General features: G+C 38.6%; 2 protein-coding genes across 3 annotated transcripts in view; one reads left to right on the top strand and one right to left on the bottom strand.

The window, feature by feature from the left end:
• Positions 1-2884: 2884 nt before the first annotated feature.
• On the top strand, positions 2885-11944 carry mRpL48 (mitochondrial ribosomal protein L48). Its single transcript, XM_083123258.1, has 5 exons — positions 2885-3054; positions 7293-7373; positions 8210-8343; positions 10327-10429; positions 11617-11944. Exons 1-5 carry the CDS (start codon positions 3025-3027, stop codon positions 11809-11811), a joined length of 543 nt encoding a protein of 180 aa, XP_082979384.1. The 5' UTR covers positions 2885-3024; the 3' UTR covers positions 11812-11944.
• A 6602-nt stretch (positions 11945-18546) lies between these two features.
• Positions 18547-25311, bottom strand: part of frtz (WD repeat-containing and planar cell polarity effector protein fritz) — a 41193-nt gene continuing 34428 nt past the window's right edge. For both annotated transcript variants that reach the window (XM_083123257.1, XM_083123256.1), the window contains exon 16: positions 18547-20347. In XM_083123257.1, coding sequence (XP_082979383.1) covers positions 20289-20347 — 59 coding nt within the window. In that variant the 3' untranslated portion in view covers positions 18547-20288. The remainder of the gene's footprint in view (positions 20348-25311) is intronic.

Below are 25311 nucleotides of genomic sequence, written 5' to 3'. Positions count from 1 at the left end.
GCATTTATATTTTTGATATTTACTGTCTCTTTTCTTCCGCTTTAAACTAATCGCGGCGATGATGATAATGATGATTCAATGAAACGACCAAGGGAACCCCACAAAACTTTCTTAGTGCCATCGACATGAGTGTAAGGCAACAATGGGACAAGCGACACGGGATGTTCACACTGTCACACTAGTGACACACACTTCCAGACTGTAAAATAGCATTCATTGCACATGAGGGTCCAAACAGCAAACGACACGTTCATACGGCGTATTCGCGTGCTACTTGTTACTTCGGTCGGAAAGCTCCTTAAAGGAAGGGTGCTCAGACTGAAGCGACGCGCTACAGGGGGAGTTCCCAACTAAGTGACAAGCGACATGGTGCCTTCAGTCTATTGACAAGCGTTCGCTGCTAATTGTGCTAACAACAGATAGGCGACACGAAAAACCGCAGATTACAACAACAGATCTAGGCGACACGATAAGTCACACGTGTCGCTTTGTCGCTTGTGCGTCGCTCAAACTGGGCAATTTCCTCAATAGCTTGCAACATGTTGCCGTGGTTTGTTGTTCGTGCATGCGCGATGCAATGAGTGTCTTGCTTTAGGGAGATTGCGCACCAAAGCGACAAGGGGCACGCGACACTTATCGCTTGAGGATTTCACCAACCGAACGCATGTCTGTGCTTCCCGTCATGCCGCTACTATGTGAAATGTTGCTCTTGATTGGCTCGTTTCCAAGCATGAAGCAACATGTGTCGCTTCAGTATGAAAGTTGCCTTGGACCGAATGACCCGTGTCGCTTTGAGAGCTTTTGTCCCTACGGTTCGAAAGGCTGCATTGATTTCCGACTGCTCGCTTTCAAGCGACATTTGTGGTTTGTCGCATCGGTATGAAATATCTCTCAGGATACTATTTATATTCTAATAACATAGAAAAATAAACTCTAATACACAGTCCAAGACCTGATGTCCGGAATCACATTGCGATGTTTCTTCTTGTGTTACGCACGCATGCTATTTATTTATTCATTTTATTTTACTTTTCTTTCCAGATTAATGCCATTTCGTGACTGCAAATCACTCCACAAATATAACTGTTTGCATCAATTCACTTACCGCCTTTCTAGAGAAACAAATCTACACAATATATTCCAAAAACTAACTAAGCCGCATTACTTTCATAACAAAATTAGCACCTGGGTCCATCGCACTGCCATCTACTTGTCATCGTCTCGGGGAACCAGTTTCTTGGGTCGTTTTCCACACTACGTTATTCAAGGCGCTGTACTCAGGAATAACCCTCATTACTACCACCCTAAATTTTAACTATGCTTCCTTAATCTAACCTAACCTTACCGTGAATGGTTTGTGGGGCTACCCGTACATGGTTCTACGACCCCAAATTTTAACTATGTTTGCCTAACCTAACCTAACCGAGAATGGTTCGTGGGGCTATCCGTGAATAGTTTGTGGGCCAATTGCGATCACGGACCGATAAAAAAATGTTAGTTTCGTAGCACTTTAACGGCAAAATTTCCTCACTCAATTTGGCAGACGCCAAACAAACATCACAATGATTTCCACCTATTTACTGCCGGACCCTGTGCCCGAGTGGTGTCGACCTCCGTGGCGGAGTGGTTAGCAGAGCACGCTACAACGCCAGGGTTCCGGGTTCGAGTCCCGGGTAAGGCATGGGTATTTGTGGTAAATGGTGGGAGATACCTCCGTGTAGGGGGTATTTCCTTATATATATATATATATATATATATATATATATATATATATAAGTGGTTAGCACATCGCGCTGCGACACCAAGGGTCTCGGGTTCGAATCCCACTCGGGATTGGTTGTTTGTGAATGTCCATTCATCAATTTCATCATTTCATCACTCATCCCCATCTTCGCAAATTAACCAAGAGGCACAAAACGCAAAGTAAAATAAACTAAATCGATCAATCCCCCTATTTACTACTCATATTAAAAATGTAACATGATATTTCTTCATTTACATTTTTTCTACATTCAGTATTATGGATAAAATGTTCAAGTATCATTGAGTTTTACATCTTCTATGTTGTTGGTACGTACAAAGGGCCCGTTCCGAAAGTCGCACGAGTTTAACGCGTTAAACGAGTTATGGTAACTGGCCGTTCCATAAGTGCTTCCGTGCGTTTCGTGAGTTTCATTATGCTGTCCCAAAAGCCGCATTCCGTGCGTTTCGTGCAAGAACGAGATTCACCAAACGCACGGGCCAGGATGCTGGTTTGTTCCGTGAAAATTAAGACTTTCGGAACGCACCCAAAGTGAAAGTTGGAATATGGCTTTCAAGCGCAGGGCCACAGCGAGTTCAAGCGTGCATCTATCGCGCCTCTCAGCTCTCCCCTCCGACTCCACGTCTGCCGCCAATCCGGACAACGGAGGTTGGTTGAGTCCCCGGATGGAACGGTGCTCTAGGTGACATCTGCTGCCGATTCGGACGCGGCTCTTAGGCCTCCCCGATGGCGTAGTGGTAGCGTCGTCGCCTTGTAATCAAGGGGTCCCGGGTTCGATACCCGGTGAAGGCACAAGTGGTTCGGATCCCACTTTAAACTGTAGGTCCAGTCCCGATTAGCCTTACTGTGCATAAAGTGGACTTAAAACAGCAACTCAAACTCAAAGCAACTCAATAACTCAAATTAGTACACATGTAGAATTGCTCATTAACAGTGTATTTGTGTTTTTTGATTTTAAGAAACAACACGAATTAACCACTATCAGAGTGATAGTTACCAAAATGCGCAAGTGGAACTGACAGAAGATATATACACCATTATGATGTAAAATCAAGTTCATTATAAAATATAAACATCACACTCTTTCGCTTAACATTAGAAAACAGTCATGCAACCTAAAATAACATGACTTTTTTATTTCTCCTTTGTGGATAAATTGCTTGGTTCTGTACATCTGGTTTGTTTTGGTTATGGTGCATGTAAAGTCAAAGTTGTAAAAAATTGAATTATTGAAATTCGTTTATACCGGAAATCAATAAAATATGTTAGGAAGAGTAATCTTAAGACAGTGTGTAAGTTATTAATTCTAACGCCATTGTTGTGCAATTAGCAGATCTGTAATCCTGAAACTTCGTTTATGACGTATATTTGTACTTTGTACTTACATTTTGCTAATTTTAAGTCGTTTTGTACCTACAGGATAATTGCGAGGTGCGGTGATCGTGCACCCCTCGAAATTCACGTTTGTTTTTATAGTTGATATATTTCGATATCATCATCATCTTTCGCCGTTTCTTGCCTCTGTCTGGGTCGGCACAGAAGTCGAGCCTCTCCATTTTTTGGAGCGATTTTACAATACCGGGAATTTCTCAATTTTGTTTGAAATTCGGCATACTCACTAATTTTGGCTTCCTAATCACGAATCTGCAGTCAAAATTTGGCGCTCAGACGTGGAAATAGCAAAATAATCTAAATTAAGTTCTTATTTCCACCCCCTCGATTTCCAAATTTCCCGCCGATTCCGGGCTCCGCCCCTGGGGTAATTGACCTACTGCCCCCAACCGCTATCGCGGCCCCGCCTATATCTATAGAGTCCCTGTTAAAGGCATGTTAGAAATTGGCCGGATTCACCTGCCCCCAAATAAGCGCCAAATTTTAAGTGCAGATTCGTGATTACGAGGCCCAAATTAGTAAGTATCCCAAATTTCAAACAAATTGGATAAATTCCCTGTATTGTTAAATTATACCCATTTTTTCCTGGTCTTGGACCACTCTTCTCTTCCCACGGTGTTCCAATCTTGTCCTCTTCTCCTAACACTCCGCTATCTGCTCTTTCCACCGACATCTTGGTCTCCCCCTTGGCCTTATTCCCACTCCTTGTGCATTGTAAGTTCTTACTGGTAGTCTTTCTGCATCCATCCACTTTATGTGTCTGAATCATCTCACCTGTGCCTGATCTATCCTGTCCTGAAGCTTTGCCACACCCACTGTTTGTGGGATCTCCTCATTACGTATTCTATCCTGGTACCAGTTCGTTATATCGGAGACACTTTAAAATCGGATATTTTGTGTTTCATATGGTTCGTACTTACCAATTGTGTATTGCGGAACATATTTGAATGTGTCATTAAGGTCTTCACACGATTAGAAACATTTTTTACACTAAAATAAGGGTAAGACTCTAGTTTACGTCCTTTTCCTAAGGAATATGTCTCATATATCGGAAAGCTTATTTTATAAGGAATTCAACAACGTAAATCCCAAAGCGAGGAAAAATTTCCTGGAGGAGTAAATCGAGAAAACCGATGTCCGGATATGCATAATTGAACGTACTGAGGAATTTTTTCAATGATGAAGCACATATTTAGGGGTGAAATGAGTGCTAATGGAACCTAACCTAACAGGCCTAACCTAACCTCGTAGGCATACCTCGTCCCCGTGAATGGTTAGTGGGACTATCATGAACAGAATGTGTAAAAAGAAAAAGGTACTTACCCGAAGAGATGCCAGCTGCCGCACCACGAACGCGCACCGCGAACGGAAAGTAGCAATCACCATGCAGATAAGGACGTAAAGTAGAGTCTAGCCAAAATAAGCCATTTCTCGAAGTGTTACGGAATGCACGTCATGGTGCGAGCCCCAAAAACCATTTGGGATCGTATAACCATTCACGAATAGCCCCAAAAACCATTCCCGGATAGCCCCACGGACCATTCACAGAAGGTTAGGTTAGGTTCAGTTATGTTAGGCAAACATAGTTAAAAAATGGCGTGGTTATGTTTTCGCTTAAATTGAAGCAACGGAAATTGATTTCCGGCTGAAATAGATTGAAAGATGAAAGGAAATACCTCGAAGAACTTCGACAATGCTACAGAAACTGATTTCTGTAAGTAGTTTCTCCTGTAAATTTGAAGAAAAGTGTCTCCGATATAACGAACTGTTACCTCTATCCCTTCTTAGTCTTCCCCAATATAGTCCTTAAAATTTTCATCTCCACTGCCTGCATCTTTCTTTTGTCTCTCTGTCATTGTCCAACAAAATTTGTTTCAAAGAACCAGGCAGTTGCTCCAAAAATCCCCACCCACCAGTAAGTAAAATTCATTGTACGGAATACTTTTGCCACTGTATTTTCATGAAGTCTCATTGTGTATATATACAAACAGTGCATCAAATCTAACACTTCTCACCTAACAATCAACATCAAATTACTAACCTCTTCACACCAAACCTCCTAATCTACCAAAATATAATGCTTTCAGAACAAATCGCGAAGATATGCATACATGTCTTGAAAATATGTATTTTCACTGCATGGTTCCAGGGGTGAAATGTGTCGAGTGGCACATGAATCACATACTACAAATACTTAATAGCCTAATATAAGGGAACATTCCTAACCTAACATAACAAAATTCATTAAATGACATCTCAAAATAAACCATCATAAAAAATAGGCTGGGACTACTTTTACCAGGTGGTGAGAATAGCAGAAAGTGCTAAAAACTATAAATTACTGGATCAGGTATAGGAAATATTTACAGAACGTCAGAAGTAATTTTAATGTTAAACCACCCTAAACATTACCTGCCTAACCTAACAACAAAAGCATTTAGGAATGTAATACTCCTTCATACTCATACCTATGTCACTTGACATTTTAGCAACAGCAGTCCATATCGGAACACCATGCAGTATTTTTCCAACTCCATGGTGCACAGAAAAAAATACTTTTAACCCCATGAAAATAAATGCACACCAATGTATGCCTGATAGATGCCAACAACTAAAGAATGCTTGCATCCATGTAACAGGCCAAGCCAGGTTGTAGATCATGTGCATGTACAGTTGGAAAGCTGGTGAAAATAACTCAAAAGTTGGCTTTATCTCCTGGTGAAGCTAGTCACCAAAGAAACAAACAAAAAAAAGAGGTCCATTTATGTAATGATGAACTCATAAATGTAAAAAATCTGAGAACAATCTGAATACTTCACAGTCACTTCTCAATACGTGCCCCTGTGCTCCACTATAAGCACACATGAAGTTCACTAGCAAAATTCACACTAAAGCAGGGCCACTTACATCTTATCAGGGTACTAGTTTACTATTGTTCGAACAGATTTCTTCATTTTTACAGAAGAAACTACTTACCGTAATAAGTTCCTGTAGTATTGTCTAAGATCAGGAAGGTGTTTTGTGTGATGTGGGAATGTATGATAGGGGAAATTCATGTTCATTGTTGAAAATTAATTCTCCGACGGACAATGGCCTTTGGTGCGTAGACCTTCGTACATCATCACGCATCGTGATTGTGTTTTGTTCATGTTCATTTGGTATCCAGTGTTTCGAACTGTCTGTGTTTGCAGCAAAATTTAGAAACATGACGTGTCGTGGATGTGTGATGAAATTCGTACCGGGTGAGGAAGATCCAGTGGATTTTTTAATTTAATTGAACATGAGATCATGAAGAAAGGAAAGGAATGTCGAAAATGTGGCAGTGAATGTAAGCTACTCATTAGAAGGAATGGGCTGTGGGTATATGCCTAATATGACATGTCGTGGATGCGTGGTGAAATTCAGGTAAGTTTTCCATATCCTGGAAACGAATTTCTTCAAATTTAAAAGTTTGGAGCTCATTTGGGGGCAGGTGAGTCCGGCCAATTTCTAATATGCCTTTAACAGGGACTCTAGAGAAAGCCGGGGAGCCGGAGCGGAGGCGGGGCCACGTTAGCGGTTGAGGGCGGTAGGCCAATTACCCCAGGGGCGGGGCCCGGAATCGGTGGGAAGTTTGGACTCAAAAATTTCAAACGAAAATAATTTCTTAGTTTAAATTTCCCACCGATTCCGGGTCGGATAGCCCCAAAAACCATTCACGGATATCGCCACGAAACATTACAATTTTCTTCATAAAACAATGTGGAAAAAAAAATGATCAGATGAGCTTTGTTCATGGGTATTTCATGGGTTCCGAAGGTTGAAACACTGCATAACGAATGAAGATCGACAAAACACAAGCACGATGCGCGATTATGTGGAAAGGTGTATGCGCCATATTGTGTCTCATGCAAGTGAAAAGACTATGAGAAAGAAGTACTCGTAATGTGAAAAATTGCAATTACTTTGATGAAAAAAAACGTCAATACACCTTAAGGAATATTCCACGAAGCAGATAGGTAAGTACGAATGTCAAAAATTGACGAAACTAAGAAGTTATAGGTGTCCGAAGAATAGTAAATTTTTACTGTTTTTTTGGATATGTAATTATAACTTATGCAGGAAACACAAATTTTGTAACTCATTCATTCCTTTCCAGAAGCAAGCTGGCATTTGTAGACTCCCATGTGCATTACAGCAGCGAGGGATCAATGATGTGCATGAACCAGAGTATTTACAGGTAAATAATAAAATTGTGGGAATATTGCCGCATCTATGCGTAAGTGAAACCTCTCTCTAGTAACTCACAAACAAGATGTATAGATCCAGTATATCTTATATATTGCCAGGAAGTTTGTTCTTCATGACATCAGGAGAGCTCAAGTGCATTACAAAAAATCCAATGTCTCGTGTTTTATCCAATGTGGTTCATACATGTAATTGATTTTACTTGCTGTTTTGGAAAGCCCTTTCATAGCCTTGTGTATAATGCAATGCTGCTGCAGCTTGTAAGAATTAAGACTTGTGTGGCTTATCGATATTTCCTTAGGAAATGAAGAACTGGAACTGGCCATCTTATGCTTCCCTATTATCATGGGCACTGGCATGTCAAACAATCATTTGATCCCCTCTCCTTCCTCCTGAAGAATGGGCATCCTACATAGGATTATAGTAAAAATCAAAATGCTTATATTTATGGTAAACAATAAACTTGCTTAAACTTGATTTTAAAAATATTATTTTTACGTGAGAGATCACAACATAAACTAATTAAAATTTATAACAAAATATGAGAATGGTTTTTTTTTGTGTGTGTGTTTTGTGATTTTTCTGCCACTCTTGGGTGTATTGGAAGAGTGAGGATGAATGCTGATTAGATGAAGGACACACACAAATAGGGTTGTTTATAATAGTTATGTTGTATGTAATAGGAGTAAATATTAACATTTGTAACACTTTTGAAGAACTTTAAATCCATTGCAGTGTTTGTATATTAGCTTGAAGTGGTAGGGCTTCTGCCCTAGTTGCAATGGTTCTCTCTTTCCATGCAAATTAAATTTTCCCCTATTTTTCCAGACTACTGAGCCAATTGAACCAACGTATGATGCTTTAAATGTTCAGATGAAAGGCTATGACTACCCTGTGCTGGAAAGCTTTCAAAAATTTGTTCACAACACAGCAACAAATATGGGGATTGACGTTGAAGAGTGGTATGTTTCTCCATTTTTTCCATCTTACATCTTACTTCTGAGATGAAGTACTTCAAAATTGGCTTGTATAGAATCCTTTGTTATCTAATTTTCTATTTCTGCAAAAACAAATTTTGTAAATAATACCGGCAATAATTTTAGGTTTTGGTTTGTGAATGACTAGGGTTGTCCAATAAATCAATAATGGTATATTCATTTATTCGTAAATCTGTCGATATATTTACCACTTTGAGTCCACAGCGATGTGAGTACTTTTTCTATGCACATTACAGAGTTTAAAAAATGCAAATCACTGGATCTTGTAATTATTATAATGTTGTGAATGAAATCTGAAGTACTCTGTATGCAGAGCTAATAATACAAGGGTCGTTCAATATATAAAAGTTTCCCTATGCTGTATATTTTTTTAAAAAAAAATTGTAATATACACATGAATACGATATATGTCTGGATAGGCATATTCTCCACTACTTTTCCACATATGAGACATTTGCCCCAATGCTGAAATAATTTATCACCTTCTGCAAAACCTGCAGAGCTCAGACCCTTTAATACAGTCCTCACAGCAGCCTGAACCTTTGGATCAACTGAGCTTGCAATTTCCTTTTCAGTGTTGGAAACAGATTAAAATCGCTTGGTGGATCTAGGGCTGATGGAAGGGGTAACCGTTCCCACCCCAATCATGGAATTTTGACCCGTGTTAGTGGAGCCGAGTGGGGGCAGGTTTTGTTGAGCAGGATGTCGAATTGCAGATTTCAGGTTCTGCATGGTGTGAGAAAACTGAGCAGCATTGATCTTGTTTCCCCATTCAAGAAAGTAAATGAGCTGAATACCTCTTACGTCCCACAAACACCTTAGCTGCCAATGGCGTAGCCTTCACTTCCTTTCTCACAGAACTTAGATGTTTCCATTCCATCGATGTTCTGTTGGATTCGGGAGTGAAATGATGAAAGAAGCTCTTATCCACTGTCACAGTGTGCATGATGAAGGCATGGCCATCTTTCTTGTATTGCATTAGATAATTAAGGCTTCATCCTCTCATCTGATGATGTTCAGGAGTGAGTTGATGGAGAACCCAACATGCACAAACTTTGTGTTATCCGAAGTCCTCACGGATGACTTCGTTACCTGTTCCAATGATTCTTCTGGGCGCATGGAGTTCATTCATGTTTACAATGGTTTCACCACTAGAGGTAGTGGAGGGACAACACTCTGCCTCCTCCTCACCATATGCACAAATATTACAGAATCACCAAACAAGCAAAGAGTTTCCTGTGAATGTTACTGGATGTGCAATCATTTGCCCACTCATACAAGGTCACAGCATTCATGCCATGTCTCTAACACGTGTACACCTGTCATGATTAATACTTCTAATGGTACATGTCCTGTTTTTCCCAACATGAATATCATGCTTGTTTCGTTTGGCTTTGTGTCTGTAAGAAAAATTAGGACTGTTACTTGTAGGAGATAGATGGTGCTAGATAACTATGTGCATAGGATTACTGTAACATTTTTGTAACAAAGTTTACAGCATGAAGAAGCATTTTGAATGGTGTACATGTCACAAGTAGAAAAACAGATCTTAGGTGTGACCTCTTAACATGCTCAACCACCGAGTCAACATTCAAGTTCTGATTGTTAGGTTTTAAATGTGAAATATATATAGATAAATTAATATTTGTTATACCCTAGTTATTGTTTTTTATTATTATTATTCTTGTTACATATGTGTGCGTGCTTCTCATTTGTTAATTTCTATTTTTCTCTCTGTTGATATCCTGATATAAAATGGATTCTCTCTGTATTCAGGATTTCTCAAATAAATAAATAAAATATATTTAATGTAGGGTCTTAGTTGTATTTATTCAGGACTTCAGTAAAACTATTTAAATTTGAATCAAAAATTATTTAACTTAAAATGCAGTCAGCATTCATTCTTTTTACTACTGCAAAAATGTTTTAAACATTTTTTTTTTCCAGTTGGGCAATGCCACCACAATTACTGGAAGTGCAACGATATAAACCTGCTAGCACTTTAGTGGAGAGTACATATAATTTGCCAGTGTATGAGAGAAATGTACAGGTAAGAGAACTAATATTTTTTTATCAGGCACAGTGTTGGCTTCTTATGTACTTATATTGTTTAGCATGGAACATTCAAGTTCAACTTTTCAGTTATCCTGTTAAGTATTTTCTAAAACTACTATGAGTTGCACATCGTATATCACTCAGCTTTGGGTAGTGAGATAGGTGATTCCATTCAATAATACAAATATATAATGTTTAATGTTGATACAGTTAATCTTATTCCAGCTGCTGCTGCAATGATTTTTGGAACATTGCTGGTCTTGTGGTATTCCTTACCTTCATTTTATCAACTTTTGAATTGTATGTACAGTCCATTCCTTGTAAAGAACTGAACATTTAAAGCTGACAGCCAGCCTCTGTGGTGGACTAGTCAGCACAGTGTTCTACAAAGCCAAAGATCTCAAGTTTGAACCTTGGAGTATTACATCATGTTTACTCCATCACCCACCTCATAAGTTCATCACTCATCATCATGTTTAATCCAAGAGGTAGAAAAAGTTATATAAAATTAATCAAAATAGAAAAATTAATGGAAAAGAAAGTCTGGCACCGCCTCCCCCAGGATAGACAAAAGAAAGAAAGAGTGAGAATGAGTTAGTTATCGCCAGAATCCAGACACTTGTCATAAAGTAGCGAGACTTGATCAAAAAATGTTGTCACCTGGGTGTAAAGCCACATTCCTAACGTAAGTGCATGAACACTAGTCACTAATCTTGTTCGAGTTGAAACCATTCTGTTCCAGTTATTGTACAGTGTGCTGGTTAGCGTAGTCACTATGATCTAAGCTAAGTGTGCAAAGTTTGCTGTCATACCTCCTCCCACCGGAGGAAGAACACAGGTTCAGATTAAGGAGTGTGGCTGAGAATTGTTCAACCACCCATGCTATCCACGAGACTTACCACATGACATCTACCTGTTCACCCAGATGGTAGGGGGAACAGCAGTTTGAGACACCATAGTGCAGGGATGGCTGATCCCCCAGCCAGCATTTTTTTTTTTTCATGAGGGTGCACAAAAGCTTGTGCTTCACAGGTGACAACTATGTGGAAGAATTGCCATATTTTGATGTCTATCTTATTGATTTACAGCTCACTGGGGGTTGAAGCACAAATAGCCCTCGTGCAAGTAAATGTACATTGTTACATTTTCTTAGGATGTAGTGATTCTTTATTCCCATTTCAGGTTGTGGACTTGCCTGCAACTTTAGCCCCAGTCTTCTTTGAGTTATTACAGGCAGGACTTCCTGAAGGAGTCCAACTGAGCATACACGAGCATTTGGAAGAACACGAAAATGCAAGATATGTTCCCGATAGTGAACTCCTACAGTTGAAATCTGAGCTTGAATCATTAGGAGGTCCAATAAAGAAAAGGGATTAGTTCTCGTAGACAGTTATGAGAAATGTAAGAGTAGAACAATATATACTTATACTGTACACAAACCATATTGAATGCATTATCTCTGGAATTATGCCCAGTCAGTCAAAACCTGAGTGCATTACCTAAATAAAGTGTTATGTTTACTATTTGTTTGAAGTTTTATTTCCATCTTCTAGTATGACATGATTACACTGTCTCATTGTCATTTGATGCATCATGTGACAAAAATAAAATGTCAACAAGGTAGTGTACTTAAATGAGATTATCAGTAGCATATACATGCCATAAAATTTATAGCTTCTGCAGACCATAGAAACACAAGATATAGGCCTGCTTATGTTGAATGGGGGTACACTGAAGGTATAAGGAATGCACAACTACTTACACTATGCAAAAATGACTTGTGTGGAATTATTAATTAGAATGACATATGATGTAAGCTTGCTAATGCAGTGGAACCTGATTTTACTTTTCTGAATTTTACGTTTTCCCATATTTAAAGTTTTTTCATCTTAGTCCCTTGAAAAATAAAATCGAGGTTCCACAGTACATTTATACAAGCAAGCACATATGATAGAAAGGAAGTGAAAACACAGTGTATTAGTCCAATTCCAAATCAATGCTTCAATGAATTTAGAAATGGGGCAGAGCTACCTCTGCGATATAGCCACACTTGAATAAACAAACTACTGTGGAACCTTGATTTTACACTTCTCAGGGGACCAAGGTGAAAAGACTTAAATTTTCATCGATTTTACATTTTTCTTAACCTATCACTATGTTGGGACCATCAAGATTGAATGTATAATGCAGGAAAATGTAAAATTGGGGTTCCACTGTACATAAATTTGTGAATCAACCCAAAATTGGAATCAAAACATAGGAAATAGTATGTACATCAACATGGGTGTTGAAATATATATTTCAGTTGCTTGTGCTTCCACACAAAACTGAAAAATATGGATCTTTTTTGGAGTGTCTCTACAATGGTTGTACTGGATGAAGGAAGAAAACATCAGCTGACTACACACGTCCTGTACATTTTTTCAGGATCAATCTCTCTGCTGGGTCTCTCCTCTAGCACAGTGGTAGCGTTGTCGCCTTGTAATCAATGGCCCCGGGTTCGAGACCCCTCGTGGCGGCACATAGTGGTTCGGATCCCACTTTAAACTGTAGGTCCAGTCCCGATTAGCCTTATGTGCATAAAGATGAATTAAAACCAACTCAATCAATCAATTTCTCTGCAGAACCTAACAAACCCTCAAAAACTAATCATTTTACATTCACTGCCAACCATCATATGTTCATTGACGTGAATTTTCGTATAGTTTGCTTTCACTGTGATTAGATGATATCAATAGTTTAATAGACTTATGTAATCACGAAACCATTGAGAATATCTATATGAAAATTCATGTCAATGCTCTAGAAGGAATTCTAAGCTGATGTAATGGAATATCACAGTGGTTTTTTGAATGGAGAGGAAAATTTGAAAAAAAAATCACCCTGATGGCTGCCAAAGGTCCAGTCGAGCCTTAAGTCCACTTTATGCTCAGACAGACTAATTGGGACCTACCTACAGTTTCAAGTGGAATCAAACACTTTTCAATGGATTATCTTGTAATGCAGCTTTCACACCAAAGTGATGATGTTGCCTGACATCCAAGTGACATGGTTACTTGAAATTTAACCTTATGACAATATTGCATACTGGAGTGACATAACACACTGCACATCACCCAAACCAGGTAATTTTTCCCCACTATCATTCATCGTATCACATCAGACTGCTGGTGTTACACACATAGTAAGTTTTTTTTTTCAAACTCGAGTGGTAAGGGTCTATTACAGTGTGTGCATTTTATGGTCACTTTTTGTCTGGTGTGAAACCAATGTATTGTGTGTCACTTCTTGCTTCGGTGTGAAATCTTGCAGCAAATGTGCCATCTTCACCAAAAATATGCTTGGTTCCCTTCATCCATTGTAACCCCATCCTTCCTAAACCTGTGCTCCATAGCAGCTGAAATTTTACAAGACACCTTTGTTATACTTAATACAAATGAAGCACACTTATTCACATCTCATGGCTACATATTGTACCCCTTCCTTGTACTAGTACCAAACTTGGCCTGCTTACTTATTCACATCACAGTGAGGAATAAGTTTTTCACACACACAATTAATATGTGAAAAGGTTGGGCAGGTCAGGTTATTTTGAAATCTTACATGGAAGGGCAAGGCTTTGTGGTCATTAGGAGTGTGTGGGAATATACCCTGATACTAGTGTATTGGTATTTTTCCATATCAGCTACCACTACATGGATAAAACTCATTGCACAACTCATCTGTAACCACTTGGTTAAGCTCTGTCCTTTGATATAACACGTCACAGAAATATCTCTCTTGTGTGTGCTGAATCACAACGTAATACTACTGTTTATGTGAAAAATAATCTGTTGTAACCTCTCCTAAACAGTTTAAAAAAAAAAAAAAGGAGATGGAAGGAAAAGTGCCCCCCCCCCCCAAGTGTTCAGAAGCTCTAAAAGTTCCATTTATAAACTTTGTGTACACCGAGTAGATCCACGACCTTTGTCAAATGATTGATTTGGTTTATTTTACTTTGCTTTTGGTTAATCATGAAGATGAGGATAAATGATGAAATTGAAGGGACGTTTGCAAAGAATGCCCAGGCCAGAATTTGAACCCGGGGCCCCTAGTGTCATAGTGTGCTTTTGACCACTCTGCCACAAAGATCAGCATTATCTACAAGAAAGGATAATCACAGCCAAAGCGACCGCCGCAACTCCAGACATGCTGGCACACCATCGCTTGGATGTATGCAGAGCACATTGAAATTTACTAAATGCCAAAAACAACTTCAATGATGTTATCTATAAAACCTTGTTGTTTCTCAAATTTTGTGTGAAAGTCAGCAGTTATTTTGCCAACAACAGATATACTTACACGAGTAGCATGTTAGATTTGACAAATTTAGCATTTTAATGTTGTCATAAGATGCATTGAATGGCTGGTAAAGGTAAAAGGTAAAGTGTTCCCCTGTGCTTAGCACCACGCCATGAAGGCGTATAGGGGGTGTGGGGGTAACGCCCCACACTTTCTTCATCCAGTCGTGAGTGGGGGTGATGTGATCAGCATCACGCCCCTGACTGCCTTTGCCCCCCAGGGTTTCCCCCAGGTACCCATGTTATTCGACGCTGGGTGGGTGCCGGGGCCGCTTCCATCGTTAGAAAAGTTCCCGGATTTGAACCGGCCGGGGATCGAACCTGGGACCTTTAGCATGGTAGTCAGGCGCGTTGAATGGCTGGACTTAATCAAATGTTTGGAGAGACTGTCAGATAAGCAAGATCCTTATCTACAACCTGATTTACTTGTCTACATGCAATGCAAACTTTCAAATGAATTCTGAAAGAAGAAAATTATATTAATTATGTACAAAAAAAACTTTTATTCTTAATAGATATAAATATACAAAATACAAAAGTTTAATCCCAAAAACAGGTACATTTTATGGTCATTCAATATACTGATAATTGATATGCATAATATTATATACAATAACAAATAATTTACAAACATAAAAGCAACAGGTCATGTATATAATAATAAATTGTGTACAAATACATATTCACATATAAACATTAAAATGCAGATGATTGTACTAGGAATGAGCAGATACGAGTGGTGTCAGTTGGAATTTAATCACTGATACTGGCCAATATTTACCTGGAGTTTGAAAATGATGAGGTCTGCAAAAATATTGAGCAACATTTTCATGGAAGCTAAATATTCTGAACATTATAGAAAAATTGGAAAAATTAATTTTATTATTGAATGATTGTCTAATGTGAAACAATGAATAATTTAAAACCTAACTATGGATGGTATAGTAATTTAAAGCATAACTATGGTATAGTTCCAATTAAAAACATATGTTAAAATTTATAAATATTCTGAACTACTATGAATTGTTACAATTTTCAAGTATTGGCCGGTATCAATGGAAATCAAAGTGTGTCAGCATTGGTATTGGCTCGTACACAGATTTTTCGCTTGCCATATGAATATATGGGAACACACAAGGAAGAAAGAAAACACAAATTATTATATGCTCCACCAGTCATATGTTACGTATTTAAATAATTTGTGTAGGTTTAGGTAAACCAAATAAAATTAGTGTATAAATCATATTTAAATTAAAAAAAAAACCTACATTTTTATAAACAACATGCAAATACTGAAACTATAAATCCAAAAGCAAAATACTTTGTCACCCCAGTAACACCTGTCACAATTAAAATCAACAATTTTGACAGGTTGGGTGTACAGCAACAGGAGGTGAAATAGTCCTCACCAACCACCAAGATTGTACTATTTGATTACCACTGAAACAGAAATTTAACTTTGTTATACATACTTTTGTTGATTTGTTTGTGCGAAACACAGATTCAATTGGAATAAGTAACCTAACTCCCTCCCCCAGCTTCATGAGTGCCTTTACATTGTATTAACTTTATGGAAGAACTCCTGCTTTTATCAAATACATATCAGTTCGCAACCTACTAACACTGAAATTACTGTTCATTAGTGACAGATTGTAGAGAAGAATATATTTATCTTGCAAGTTTCTACAAAGTAATTAGTAAATTATCATTCACTAAAAGAATATTACTTTTAATATAAATTTAGACGTGTATATGTCGTACAAATATAAATTGCAGTGGTTTAATTATTGCATTTCATATTTCTTGCCATGGAAGAACTGTCGGGCAATGGCAATGTGTTAATCAGAATTCCTACTTGTACTGAATCCGTGAGGACCTAGTTGAAATTAGGAAAGCCAATATCACTTTCAAATAATAGACATTCTTACCACTTTCCACCGATACCAACACTTAAATATTGTAACAATTAAGTTACCAAATAAATCTTCCCAGGTTTTGCTTTAAAATTACACAAGAGAAAATCGGAATATTAAAATAGCTGTTATTTTATTCTGAAATTCACTTTTGAAACAGGTTTTACGGTGTTGGAAAATTATTCCGCAAATGTGCTACATTGTATTTTTGTGCACCCTGTGAAATACTGAAACTCTGGAAAAGTATCGGTGTTTAAATTTAAATACTTTGCTGATAACCAGCAGTGTCAGCGATACGGACACATCGATCTTGACTTGGCTCAGCCCTAGTTCAAATTAGTACTAGTGTGAAAGTCCAACATGAGTAGAAATAGACTTGTTCAGCCAAGAAGAATGGCATAAATTGTTTTGGAAAATCAATAGGAATACTGTCGCTGGCATACACACTTCAAGCACTATTTCTTCCCAAAAATATAACAGAAATGAAAGATGAATGGAATTGCAATGATTTAGCTGAAAAAATGAAATGCTACGGAATGATAAACAAACACACAGAGAAAAAACATTTCTACCTTATCCAAGTGTCAAACTCAGGAATGTTCTTTGAGTTGCCACTACATGTTTAGCTCTAGAAATGTGAAATTAAGGTAGCCACTGGTCACTTCATGGAAACATGTATTATGATGTAATATGAAGTTATCATCAGAACATGTATAACAGTTGTTTTTTTTCACATTACATAACTTTCATAACTAGGTGTGAGATTCAGATATCAGATATAATCCTTGATAGTGAATATTCAGTACAGTGTCAGTTATAATTATGATGCCTATTTACAGTGCATACAAATTTACATTATTTTACAATATTACAAGTGAGGACTTTGTAAACAAAGAACACCTATTTTGTAAATATTTACAGTACAGGAAAACCTCGTTAATACGATATTGGTTAATACGAAGTACCCTTTAATCCGAAGTTCTTCCCATTCCCCAGCCGATAAGATAGGATTTATAATGTATTTCAGTACGGATAAATCGAAATACGGATAATTTTTAATACGAAGTTGTTTACAAGACCCTTCCGCAAAACTGGTTTCGCTTACTTCGAAGTAGACACCTGCGTAAGTCGACAAGAGAAGATCGAATGTGGAGAGAGCTTGGATGTTATTTTAACTTGACCTTGACATGTTTCCTTGTCCTAAGAGCTGCTGACAACTCGAGGGAAGCAGCCCGAAATGCCCGCTGGACATTGACATTCTTTGTCAATGTGCATGGGAGGTCAAGCTTTTTCCCCGCTGAATGCACCACCTTGGAAATATTCACCAGTGCTAGATGAGAAATGCAAGATAAGATCGCACGAATGTTCCAAAATACAAGACGCGTGATGCCTGGAAGTCCCACCCATCTGTCTAGCTCTGAGCTCAAGATACAGCAATTTCCCGTGAGCGAGCAACTTTTGGCCTGGTAGCCGACAACTTCCGGTAACCACTTTCATTAAAAGCTTGTTCTTTGTGCCCTGTAGAACTTCATTAAAAAAAAAGGGAAACTGTTACAGATAATCAAAGCCATATAGGCAAACTAAAGATCGTCAACCCGCTTAATGCATTGTCATCTAGGTTTCCCGCAAAAGTTGACGTCGATCTTACGTATGTTGCAACTCCAGTTTCCCGCTTCATACGTTTCCCAGCCGGTCATAAAATTTGCCAAAACAGTGTTTTGTTGTCTGAGTGACTTCTCCCCTTTATCTATCAGCAAACGGAGGGGGGGGGGGGTGTTGCTAATGGTTTTGGCCACAATTTTCTTGCTCGTGTGCACACACGGGCTCCTTTCCTTTGGCGTCTCAAAAAAAGCAAACAGTTCTGAATACCTTGTTTAAAACGAACAAAAACCGCATGATAAGTACAATAAATGTGACCCTCTTCCTTCTACAACAGCTCATTATCCACCACTGGTGTGCATGGTAATGTGATAAAAGTTCTGTCTTCGACAACTGCGTTATCTTTAAAATGCCGATGATTTCCCTTCTGCCACCTGCTGCTCTAACTTCCAGCCGGTCTCATTGTGTTTACGCTGCAGCTGGCGCCAGTGTTAAGCGTCTGGAAAGCTCTCGCTTGCCGATTACTGCAATGACTCATCCAGTGCGAAGGAATACGCTTCATTGTTTTGAATCTCGCAAAGCCATATAATCCCCGTTTTTCTTCAGAACCATTAGCGTGCTGCTGTTAAAAAAAAACAAAAAAAATGCAATGCTCAATGTAGGAATACAGGAAAAGTTTTGGCGGAGCGAGTGTTTGACCTCCAGAATACTCCTGAAACCTACAATAAATTGTTGATTAATTTGAAAATACGCAAGTTTCGTAAAGCTTGTTTTTAGTACTTTTTATGCTGATGAGCTAAGTGGACTAAATATACAGTTTAAAGTGGGATCCAAACCAGAGTGATTATCGAGTGCGGCACTGTTTAATGTGTCCTAGGATACACATTCGGTGCAAACAGATCGCAAGTTGTGTGTTTATTTTTTCAGAGTGGATTACAATGTAAGTTGAGGAAGAGTTTGAACTGATTCCTGCAAAGGGGGAGGGAGGGGGAGCAAATATGAAGTTAACTGAAGCAAAGAATACGTGACTTTTTTTACGATGTGTTTAGACAGCCGAAGCAGAGCGAAATTTACAGCTCCGATTTTTTTGTTTTGTTTTGTGCCAGGGAAAGGTTGTGTTCTCTCCCAAGAGAATCTTCTCTTACCAGTTAATCCTGTAACGGACAATGTTAAATCCAATATTCATTCTGTCCGATTGTCTCCAGTCTCTTGCTCGCGCCAGTGTGACTACTGTCAAGATTCTTCAGAGTTTCACTTCTTGCAATAAACGAGATTGTTTTCCTTTCCGTAGGTCTCTCGTGCAAACGGGTTTCATATGAACTAAAATTGTTCGAATTTCGGGGAAGAGCAACGACTTTGCACAATTAAAAGAAAATCCGTTTTTTATAAGACTTTTTGCCACGACATGCATCCTGTGCATAACCGGTTGTATAACTAGGCAGGATAAATGGTGTTAACCGTCTCCTTGGAATCTTTGTGTCCGCGTTAAGCTTCGTGTTCTCATTTTGTGTAACATTTTTTACACTTTCTTTAAAACGTACAATATTATTATATAGTACATATAAAGCTTATTTTCTGAGCTACCACCAAATATAGAACATCCTTTGTGGGGGTAATTTATACTCTACTTTATTTACACCTGAAAACAGGTGCCATCTTGAAAAGTTTGGATAACTCGAAGTCGTTTAATACGAAGTTGACATTTTTTGGTCCCTTGAACTTCGTATTAACGAGGTTTTCCTGTATTATTAATGCTACTGGTATTAGTAGTACTGGATATTTTTTTACACACTCAAATTCCTATTAATATACATTTTTGCATTAACAGTATGAAGATGTGATGTGTCCTAAAGAAGAGTATCTATCTCCCTGCAAAATTCAAGACCCAATTGTCTAAATATTTGACCTCCCTACCAAAGCTTTGGCACATTACACAAAATATTAATTAATAACTTAGAAAATAAATACAATTTTTCAAATTCTGCTGGAAGTTGAAACAGAATCACACAACTCCAAAGTGCACGATTTTGATTGTGGTGCTTTCCTCCTCTTCAGATGCTTCTAAAAAAAAGAGAGAGAGAAAGAATAATTCATAGTTTAATAAATAATAAATTTATAAATTACAAGAGCAAGTGAAATGAAAATACAGCAAGATGAAGATGATTGAAAATATTTATCTTCGTTCCAAAAAGGATGAACATCATCACTAATGAGATTCAATGCTCATAAAATTCCTTGGTTGCTAATTCAGCATTCGTGTGACCTTTTTCTCCATGTTAACAATTTGATTACCAAGCCCATTTTGCCAGGTAAGCTCCCCGGTACCTGGCCAATTTTAAGCAAAATGCAGTGTTTCATTTAGATGACTGTAGATCGGAGGCTAATTGCCCTAGACAGACGAATGAAATATTGTTATACGCGGAATGAACCATAGAATCAGACTATATAAAATTTATGCACATTGAGTGTATATATGAATGAGGGGCAGGGGGGAGGGGGGACCGGAAAATTCCAAAATCTCAGGAAAAAATGCCCCTGGACAACAAAGTACAGGATATTATCAAAATTGTACTATTATGATATGAACAATACAACACAACTTGCACCCTCAAAACGGTATGTCTCTACGCCACTGAGCCATTCAGCAAAATGCACAGTTACCTTGAAACTACTGTAGGTCTGAAGCTAATTGCCCTAGACGGACGAATCACGTACCGTTATATGTGGAATGAACCATAGAATCGAACTTCATAAATTTTATGCACATTGAGTGTATATATGGATGCGGGGGAGGGGAGAAACAGGAAAATTCCAAAATTTCTGAAGAAAAATGCCCTTTCCCCACCCTCCGCCCCTGGACAACAAAGTACAGGACATTGTCAAAATACACATGGAAATGATCGCAGGCATGACTGGAACAAGAAAATAATTGCACTATTATCATACGAGCAATAGAACATGACTTGTAGCCCCCCCCCCCCCAAACGACATGTCTAGCGCCAATGACTCAGTTTTAAAGGAAGCTGCCATTTTCCTGCCGTTTCCCCCCTTTTTATGGAAGAACAAGACATGCAAGAGTCTTTACGGTGCAGAATGTGTTAACAATAATATAAAAGAAGAAAATCGCAATTCCAGCGAATAATAGCGACATTATGATGTAAAAACTATGAACATGTCGAAATATCTCGAGCGAGATATTTGGTACCCGAGGGGTTAGAGGTAAGTATCTCAATCAATATATCTGGTAAACAAGAGGTTAACATAAAATGTAAATATATGACCCTTTGGGTGCCTCTTCAACTTAATAAAATGTGAAAAATCACAAGGTGGAAGGTACATGATGTAAAGAGGGTGTGCAAAAATTTTCATTTTTTTTCATTCACGAAACCAGTGTTTGTTCTTTATTGCTCTGCAAGGCATTCAGCTTGTCACAACGACATCTTTGCCAGAGGTAGCATGTTCTGAAAGTTGTCTGAATTGACCTGATGTATTGCTGAACATATGAGGGGGCATGTCAAAAAAAAAAGGGCCGATTGGTTATTACAGAGAATAAAATCAAGCGAGAAAATTTTTATTTTGATGCTATACAAGTGCATACCCTGGCTATTTTTCTACATAGTCACCATGATGCTCCAAGCATTTTTGGTAGTGTGGAACAAGTTTACGCAGACCCTCTGCTTAGAAATCTGCCACCTGGGATCTCAGCCAGTCGAGAACTGATGTCTTGAGAACTTCACTATCATCGAAACGTTGCGAAGCAAGCCACTTTTTGAGATGAAGGAACAGAAAGTAATCACTTGGGGCAAGATGAGGACTGTATGGTGGGTGATAAAAACGTTCCCATCGGAATTTTTGAATTGTCACAACAGTACAGTCAGCTGTGAATAAGCAGAATTCCAGACCGTAACATTCCTCTTCGCTGGTTTTGGATGGCACGTCACAGATTATACCACGTTTGTTACAACCTGTCCTGTTTCCCGCGCTAGCGATCGCTCGACAGTTTCGGTGCCAATGAGAAACGAGGAAAAAATCGTCTGCTGGGCAGCGAGGAACGAATGGGAGCCACAAGAGAGGCGCTTACGTAGACGCTGTTGCGACATTGCGTATTTTAATTGGCTGCCTGGCTTTGACTTTCCCCAGCACGGAGAAAAGCCAGCGACCAGCTAGCGTGGGAACCGAGACAGGTTGTAACAAACGCGGTATAGATAGTGTTTGGTAATACACATCTGTTGTGATGGTTCGTCCCGGTTCCAGGAATTCCACGAGGATTACACCTTTTTGGTCCCAAAACACGGTTGCCATGATTTTGCGATGTGACGGTGTTTGCTTGAATTTCTTCGGTTTCAGTGAACCGGAGTAACACCATTGCATGGATTGCTGCTTCGACTCATCAGTGATGTACGATACCCAGGTTTCGTCTCCAGTCACTATGTGAGAAAACAAGTCATCCCCATCCTTTTCCCAGTAGGCCAAAAAATCACATGCTGATTTCATTATTTCATCTTTGTGTTTGTCAACATTTTTGGCACCCACCTCGCACACAGTTTGCGATAACCCAGATTGTCCGTTACAATTCGGTGCAATGTTCTATCAGACACTTCAGGAAACTCCTTGCCTAGATCAGTAATGGTGAAACGGGGATTAGATCGCACTTTCTCATCAAACACGTTGCACAAGGTTGTTCGTCTGAACACTAGGCCTGCCGCTCCGCTTGTCATCATGAACATTTGAATGTCCTTCCCAAAAAAGCACGGCACCATTGTCTACCTCTCCTTCACTCATTACTGTTGGTCCGTAAATGGCACAAAATTCCTGATGAATGTCAGCTGCACTCAGTCCTTTTGCATTGAGAAATCTAATCACCAACCTCACCTCGCATTTGGTGGGATTTTCTATTGAAGCAGCCATTTCAACTTCCTGCTACTCGCACGTATGCACCTCCAGTGTTGCCAGTCCTAAGTGTTTTTTTTTTTTTCCCACACACACACATGTGCCTCGTAAATTGCAGAAATGCAATATCCGGAGTGAAAGACCTACACCTGTCTAAAATGTAACACCACCATACTGTTCAACTGAAGTGTTCATTGCAGTGCAGGCCTGTGTGAAACCACTGCAACTCGCATGAAACAGTAACTCTCCTCACACTGACAGATAACGACATCTTCAAGCACACGGCTAGTTCAATTAACCTCTACTGGGCGGAGCCTCACATCCCTAGAAAGCCTCTGCGGATGGAAGCATTTCAACTTGCCACAAAGTACAAAAATAAATCGTAGCTCAAAAACTAGCTGTCATAGAGAGATGAAATCAGTTTTGTTTTCCTTCTTAAAGACAATGGTAAAATTTATACATTGTGCCTCCCAAGGTGTTAAAGGAAGAAGAAGATTTTTTTTTATTTTAAATTGGCCCCAATAGACCAAAGTGAATGAAAAAATGTATTATGTAGCAGTGGTACATGACACGTTATTTTAGTCAAAAGAACATTATTTAACTAAAACACCAAATAATTCCACACGAAGACTCACAGCATTCACGTGATGCCTCTCAGGGTATGGGTAATATCTCTGTTCCTTCATTGATTAAAATAAAATGAAAGTCAAGTTTTCACTACGAGAAAATAAGTATATTTTACTTCTTAGCAAAAAAAATACTTATGTGCATAAATTCACTGCAGTCAAAAAAATAACAGCATATTACAATTCAGCTTGACCACTCTTTTAAAACTACTCTTCTTCTTCTTTTTTGGCTCGCACCGCTTTTGCAATTTCTAGCCAAAGTTGCTGAGTTCGGGTATTATTACTATTATATATGATCCAAACTGTTGTTGACTATCATTCACTTTCTTCGCATCACTAATGACTTATTGAATGTTTTAGTCCATTCTGTTATTATGGTATAACAGTCTTTCTAGGTCTTATTGATTTAAATTGTCATGCGGATCATCATGGTTCATTATATTGTAAACCTATGTTTTCTAGCAAAACTATAAAGAATCCAAATAACTGCAGTGTGAGGTTCAGATATTAATGTCAATAAGGATATTGGAAATGGTACCTGTGCATGTTGTAAGTTTTTATATAGAGAGTCTCGGTGTTGTTGTCTTATGGGGCATTCAAAAAATAAATGATTAAGTGTTTGATTATCTTCTCCCCATTGACAGGAAGTTGATGGCACAATCTTTAAATGAGCCAAATGTTGATTTACTAATACGTGGGCTGTATGCATTCTTAATATAAAAACAACCACTGCCTGAGGTAAATTCACGTTTTGGTACCAAGGTCTAAGATTTCTGACTTAAGAATGCCACTTATAGGATGTGGTACTTTGTAGCTCTATTTCACACCACTCCTCCCCACTGTTTTTGTAACTTTTAAAACTCAAAGCCCGAACTAAAGACAAAACACAGTCGTAATTCCCATGGCAACAGCTCATACAAGATATGTACGGTATGCGCCAAAATATACAGTACTGAAACTCGTGCACCTCGAACGCGCATGTGCATTTGTCGATGGGGCATAGCTCCAGCCGCTCGTGTTGTCAGTAGTGAAAAGGAAGTTATAACTCGCTAATAGTATGTATGTAGTGTTTCTTTCAGGATAAATAAATTCACAGATGACAATAATGTAATGTTCGTCTTTTAATTTCAGTACTGTATATTTTGGTGCATACTGTACATAAAGGTCAGTCACTATCCTGACATTATCAGTGATAGGTCTAAATATTAAATAACATAAGAATCACATACTTAATAACAAAGATTAAGATTAATAACAATAAACATTTGTGCAACGAGAAAGGTAATTAGGAAAAACAATAAACATTTGCACAAGAGGAAAGGATGTGTCATACATTGCTACAAACATGCAAAATTTGGCTAAAAAAATAACAACAATGTATGAGAGCAGCAATGTTTCTAGCTTTCGGACAAATATCCGGAATTTCACTTCTAGCGTCGGCCCTATTGAATGCTGGATGGACCAAATTTGCTGGGAAGAATCACAAAAGAGGATATGCAATGCCCGTGA

The sequence above is a fragment of the Lepisma saccharinum genome, chromosome 5 (genome assembly GCF_977018435.1).
Source record: "Lepisma saccharinum chromosome 5, izLepSacc3.1, whole genome shotgun sequence".
NCBI classification, from domain to species: Eukaryota; Metazoa; Arthropoda; class Insecta; order Zygentoma; family Lepismatidae; genus Lepisma; species Lepisma saccharinum.
This window is presented reverse-complemented; position numbering and strand designations above follow the sequence as displayed.

Coding starts and splice junctions, on each gene's coding strand:
- mRpL48 (XM_083123258.1), top strand. CDS start 3,025: ATGTTAGGAAGAGTAATCTTAAGACAGTGT. Junction 7,374..8,209: donor ATGAACCAGAGTATTTACAG/GTAAATAATAAA, acceptor CTATTTTTCCAG/ACTACTGAGCCAATTGAACC. Junction 10,430..11,616: donor TGTATGAGAGAAATGTACAG/GTAAGAGAACTA, acceptor TTCCCATTTCAG/GTTGTGGACTTGCCTGCAAC.